Source organism: Teleopsis dalmanni, chromosome 1 (genome assembly GCF_002237135.1).
Source record: "Teleopsis dalmanni isolate 2A chromosome 1, ASM223713v2, whole genome shotgun sequence".
Lineage (NCBI taxonomy): Eukaryota > Metazoa > Arthropoda > Insecta > Diptera > Diopsidae > Teleopsis > Teleopsis dalmanni.
Window position 1 is genome coordinate 108,796,307 of NC_051846.1, and position 6,609 is coordinate 108,802,915.

Sequence of the window (6,609 nt, forward strand, 5' to 3'; positions counted from 1 at the left end):
TTCACAGTACCAATACTTGTTTAAAATATTAATAATATATTTTAATTTGAGTGTGTTTTTAAAAACCAATTTTTTTTGTACATTTCTAATGAATATAGAATACTCAACATCTTTAGTAGGAGAAGGACAGGAGGGGTATCTTATAAGAAAGCATGAATGGGAATCAACAACAAAAAAAGCTTCAAACAGATCATGGGATAAGGTAAGATATTATTTTAATGCGTACTGGTATGTAATATTACTGAAATGAACATAAATTTTGTATAAAATTTAATTGATATAGTTGTATATTGTTGCCCGAGCTGGTCGTATCTGTTTCTATAAGGATATAAAAAGTTTCAAAAGTAATCCTGAACTGACTTTCCGTGGTGAGCCAAGCTACGAATTACAAGGAGCACAAGTTGAGATTGCTAATGATTATACTAAGAAAAAACATGTTTTGAGAATCAAGTATGCTTTTAATATATTTGTTATTAATATACTTCACATTTGCAAATTTTAGATTGTCCAATGGAGCTGAATTTTTATTACAAGCTCATGATGATAATGAAATGGTTTTATGGGTAAATTCTGTAAAGGCTCAAAGTGAAACTGGAACTGTTGCAGAAAGCAGGTCGCAAACATTGCCAGCTATTTCACAAAAGGATGAACCAAAGCGAAGATCTTTTTTTACTTTAAAAAAAAAATAAGGCTATAATATTTATGCGATCATACATATAACAATGATAATTTCAAGTTTTTATGCTTTATGCACGATAAATATGCTATATTTAAAATAACTTATATTTATCTTTATTTAAAACGAAACTAAAGTATGCATTTTAATGTATTCAATAAAATAAAATATTACTTATAAAATATTCAAAATTTGTAATCAATTTTATTATAATCATATGTAAAGCATTCAAAGCACCAGACTTACACAAATTACACTTATTGTTAAATGCACAAATATACCTAACAAATTTTGCAAATTCCATTATAAGTCTATAAATTTGTGTGTTCAGAAAAGACTCGAATTTCTTGTCTTCTTCAGAACTATAATTTCGACAAAAGTTATTATACGATATATCAAGTTTTGTTGCTTCTTATCCGTCAGTATGGACTATGATTGCTTAGAATATCTCGCTTTATTAAAACAGCTGAATAGTACGTTTGTTGTGCACTTTGGACCAAGTAAATTGTAAGATCTGACATGATTTTTTCATTTATCTATATTTATTCTGTAATACTAAGATGTTTTTGTTTAATTGCCAGCTTACCGGTTGCACGTGGTATGCCAATATCTGAAAGCTGAAAAGAGAAATGAATATCAGAAGGGCGCCTAGTTATTGTACAGGTGTAGTTACTGCACAGGGTTATGTGATTGAAGTATTACCTATTCAAGCGATCATATCTTTTTTGTATAAAATTATTTTTTATTGATTCAAATACCAAAAATTTGTGGAAATTTCAGAATCCAATCACTCTAGCTCAATGTAGCCACCTCTTGCCTTGACTATGGCTTTCAAACAGTTAAAAAATGAGTTGCATGCTTCAAGAATGTGATCTTCCAGTATTTTGGTTCATTTCTGAAAAATTGTTTTCTTCAGCTCAACCATACTAGCACATTTTTAAGTCCTCACATTGGTCTCCAAAAAGACCCAGATGAAATGGACCATTGGATTTGCATCTGACGAATTCGAAAGCCATTGTGTGGATTAAATGAAGTGTGGAACACGATTTTTTTAACCATTTGTGGTTCACAAGACTTCCATTAATAACGCAATCACACTATTACGTTGGAATTTCATTTCAGATAACTTTTGTTCTATAAAACTAAGAAGTATATGCTTAGTTTCGTATGAATTTGTCGTAGCTGGCAATATCAGTTTTACACATATAACCGTGTGTAGTTGGTAACACCTCAATCGCCTACCAATGTAGATATCCTTGTGTCCAGGATGCCATATGAGTTGGATACTGACACGCTTTGCAAGCTCGTTAAGAGAAACACAGCATTTTCGTACTATTGAGAGTGTATTATATATATTGATTTGATAGTAGGTTAACTGTCCTAGAGGGTTATGGTATTTACATCGGGAACCATTTTACTTAGAAGTCATTTTGCTGCGTAGTGAATGAATCGCCATTTCTTTTGGTAGTTACTCTTACTAGATATAAGCAGAATACTAAGTCTAAATTTTGGTTAGAGCAGATGGTCAATTGAGATAGTCACCCTTATTCTGAATCACATGGGAATGGGAGTTTTTTCTCTTTTCACAGTTCCCCTATTCTGAATCACATGATAATGGGAGTTTTGGTCTCTATTCCCAATTCTCTTATGATGAATCAAATGGGAATAAGAGTTTTTTTCCCTATTTTGCACAAAATTTCTCCCAAGCAAATTATGTGGGAGATAATTTAAAAAAAATTTCATATTTAATTTAATATGTAAGTATCTTATAATGATCAGATTTTTTACATCAGTCCTATTCTGAATCGCATGGAAATGGGAGTCTGTTCCCTATTTCCAATTTTGCTATTCTGAATAATTTGGGAATGGGAGTTCTGAATTCTGAAATTCTGAATAATTTGCGAATGGGAGTTTTTTCCCAATTTTGCACAAATTCTTTCCCAAGCAAATTGTTTGGGAGACAAGTTAAAAAAGTATTAAAACTAGTTTAATTTAATATGAAAGTAACTGAAAATGATCAGATTTTTGAATATATTTTAATTAAATTATTATAATAAGTTCAAAATTTACTAATTTTTATTTTTTTACTTTTTCAACACGGGTTGATTAGTTTTAGAATTTGTTTTAATAAAATTATTATAAGTAAATTGGTATTACGACCGATATTCAACATATAAGTTTATAAAAAAGTGTTTTAAAATATATTAAAAATTACACTTTTTAATTTATTTAATTTTTACACAAAACTTGTTTTAATTACAAATATTTCGGTCTACTTCGTCCGACCATCTTCGTCTGAAGACCATCTTCAGTGTATATAAAGAAATTACATATTTAAATATATGTAAATAAACATATAAACATATATTCAAAACAAAAAACCAAAAATGACAAACATTGTTGTTTCTTTCAGTGTTTGACATTTTTAACATTTAAATTTATTTAAACAAAAGCAAAACATTAATTTGAAAAAAACAATAAAATTTAAATCAAAAAAACGAAAATATTTTTTAAATGAGTAACAATGGAGGATAAATTAAAAATTTTTTTAAATTATAAATATATATTAAAATTTTTTTATGGTTAATTAAAGACCTGTAAATTTGTGCAAGACCCTCTGTGCCTTTTTTGTAGTTTAGTCTCTGATTGTCCGGAACTGCAATGATATGTAATATTTCAAGCATTAACCTACGTCTATAATTAGGCTCTTTGTTAATGATCTGTACTTCTTCAAAATTTGGAGTATGGTTCATGCTAGAGGCTGCTAATGCTGTCATTTGGTCAAGAGGAGTTGTTCTGCTCTTTATGACGTGTCTGTGACCAGCGATTCTCGTCCTGAGTTTGTTTTTTCTTGAACGCTGATATTCATTACACGTCTGATCAAATTTAGAGCTGTGTTCCGAATTATTTGATAAGGGTGTTGCGAGTTGTAATTAATATATCGTCTAGTATTCGTGGGTTCTTGATACCAATTAATTTTAATTTTATTGTCTATGTAAATTATTAAGTGTATGTAATGTACTCTCTATGTTATCAATTTTTATAATAGCAAATATATCTTCTACGTATTTGGTAAGTAGTCTAGGTTTTTTAGCTAATTCGTCCATCATTTTGTCTAAGATATTCTCCATCACAATATCTGCTACAACAGGTGATATCGGAGACAATGGGTTCTTCGATATCCCTTTTGTTTGATTGTAAATTTTGTTCTTGAATATGAAGTAGCTATTTTCTTTAAGGAGGAAGCCTGAAATCTCCATAAATGTTTCTTTCTTTACATTGCATTCATTTTTGATAAGATGCCACTTACTATCACCTGAGCCTAGATAGCAACGACGCTGAGGGGACCAAGCCGGAATCGGAACACGAAATTTTTCTAAGTTTATTAATGTGTCAAAATTAATTGTATGAAATATGATTAAGATAGAAAATTCAATTATCTTTCATTTGGTATATACCCCATATCTGTATGTTGCGTAGTAGCTGAGATATTCAAAAAATAAAAAAATAAAATTTTTTGAAAAAACTGACTTTTTTACCTCAAAAATGATTAAAAAACAACCACAAGCGGGACCGATATGCACGGATACTCACCTGAAAGGCAATAAAACAAGCTTTCCAATAAAGCAAAAATCAAAAAATCGTATGCGCAGATATTGTGCAAAATCGCATTAAAGTTCGATATCGAAACTGCTTAAATATCATCCGAATCAAAAAACTAAAAATGCAAAATGTTCAAAAATACATCACAAAACACAATTTTAAAACCTCAATTAGATATTTTAATTTTATCATAAAAAATTGCTAAAAAATAGCATTTTTTATAACTTACTTTACTGTAATCATTATATCTTCGTGTGCAAAAACGAGACCGAAACAGAATTAATTTTTCCTTAAAGACAATAAAATTTCCTTTCCAAAAAACCTAATTCATAAAAATCGTATGCACGGTTTTTTCTCTATTATTTTTTAAAAATTGTCAATTTTTTACCAAAAATCCAATTATTTGAAAAAATCCTCCACCCTCACAGCGCCAAATGCGGAGCAAACTCAAGGTGTGGTTGCACTAACCACATTAATTTACTATACACTATCAGTTAAATAAAAACACGTTGTTATTCTTGTGCACACTTTAGCTAGACTCTTTTTGTCTCTTCTTTATTGTTATTATTCTTATTATTAACTCTACACACTTTTTACCAAAAAACTACTTTTTGTAGTTTTCACCGCATTTGGCGCTTGGCACGCTTTTTGTGCTGCCACAATCACTCCCCCCCGCAGGAGATATTTTTCCATGGCTTGAAAAAAGTACCTTCTTCTTCGAGTATGTATTTGGGGGTTTATCCATGCCACCTTGTTTGTATGGTTGAAGAATGTCTTCTTCGGTCACTGGTTGATCATTCAGACTATCTGTTTTTGCTATAAAGGCTGGTTTAAGTCTATCGACCGATATTGTTTTTTCTTGCCCGTCAACCAGAATAACGAAGTTTCTGTCATCAATTCTTTTTTTAACTAAGTGAGGACCTGAGTATGGTGGAGTTAATGGTGGCTTTACTTCGTCCACTCGTAGAAAAACGTGGGAGCAATCGTAAATATTTTTTAAAAGAAATAATTTATTTTTTGCGTGGTGAGCTGTTGGAGTTGGACGGATTGTCCTTATATATTGCCGATATTTTTCAATAAATTTTTCTGGATCTGCGGCTAAATCTTGATTTATAAAAAATTCACCTGGAATTCTGAGCGGTGTGCCGAAAAGCATTTCTGCTGGAGATGCTTTTAAATCTTCTTTGAACACAGTGCGTAGACCCAATAATACCGATGGTAAAATATCTGTCCACGGAATATTCGGATGACACATTAAAGCTGTTTTTAAAGTTCTGTGCCACCTTTCAACCATGCCGTTTGATGCAGGATGGTATGGTGTGCTTCTGATTCTTTTTGCACTGACAGTGTTTAATAAAGCGTTGAATAAGGCACTTTCGAATTGAGAGCCTTGATCTGTAGTGATAGATAGAGGTGTTCCAAACATGCAAATCCAGTTATTAAAAAACGCATCAACGACTGTGGTCGCAGCGATGTCTTTAAGAGGAATAGCCATCGGAAACCTTGAGAATCGATCTATGATCGTTAAGCAATATTTATATCCCTTTACTTCGGGGAGATGAATTAAGTCTAAATGTATGTGATTGAACCTGTTATCTGGTACATTTATTTTTCTTGGAGTTAATTTGTTGTGCCTCTGAATTTTAGCACGCTGACATGGAATACACTCTCTGCACCAACGAATTGCGTCAGAACGAATGTTCGGCCATGCAAATTTTTCTTTTAATAGCTTACTAGTTGTTCTACCGCTTGGATGCGCAAGACCATGTATGACATTAAAAGCTTCCCGTCGAAGAGACTTCGGAATATATGGTCGCACCAAACCAGTAGATGTGTCGCAATAAATATTAATATCATTTTCTATAAGTACCTTTTGTAACTTTAGTGAAGTTTCTTGTTTTAGGATTCTCGTCAGTTCTTCATCGTTTTCTTGTTCTTGGCTTATTTTTGTTGCGCTTAGCAATGTTGGCATGCCAATAGAAGATATTCTTGATAATGCATCTGCTACAACGTTATCGTTCCCATTAATGTGAATGATTTCTGTTGAAAATTGAGAAATGAAGTCTAAATGCCGTAGTTGTCTAGGTGAAGCTTTCTCAGATTTTTGTTTGAAGGCAAAAACCAATGGTTTATGATCTGTTTTGATGACAAATACTCGACCTTCCAGAATATGCTGAAAATGTTTGATTGCAGAATAGATCGCTAACAGTTCTCTATCGTAAGTGCTATAATTTTGTTCAGCTATCGACATTTTTCTCGAAAAAAAACCTATTGGTTTCCATTTATTATCTTCCATTTGTTCTAAAGATGCACCAATTGCAATATTTGAG

General features: G+C 31.6%; 1 protein-coding gene across 1 annotated transcript; it reads left to right on the forward strand.

Annotated features, from left to right (window-relative positions):
* The first annotated feature begins 63 nt into the window (after nucleotides 1–63).
* On the forward strand, nucleotides 64–858 carry LOC119673069 (spectrin beta chain-like). The gene is made up of 3 exons (XM_038084285.1): nucleotides 64–202; nucleotides 284–450; nucleotides 503–858. Exons 1-3 carry the CDS (start codon nucleotides 89–91, stop codon nucleotides 687–689), a joined length of 468 nt encoding a protein of 155 aa, XP_037940213.1. The 5' UTR covers nucleotides 64–88; the 3' UTR covers nucleotides 690–858.
* Nucleotides 859–6,609: the final 5,751 nt, after the last annotated feature.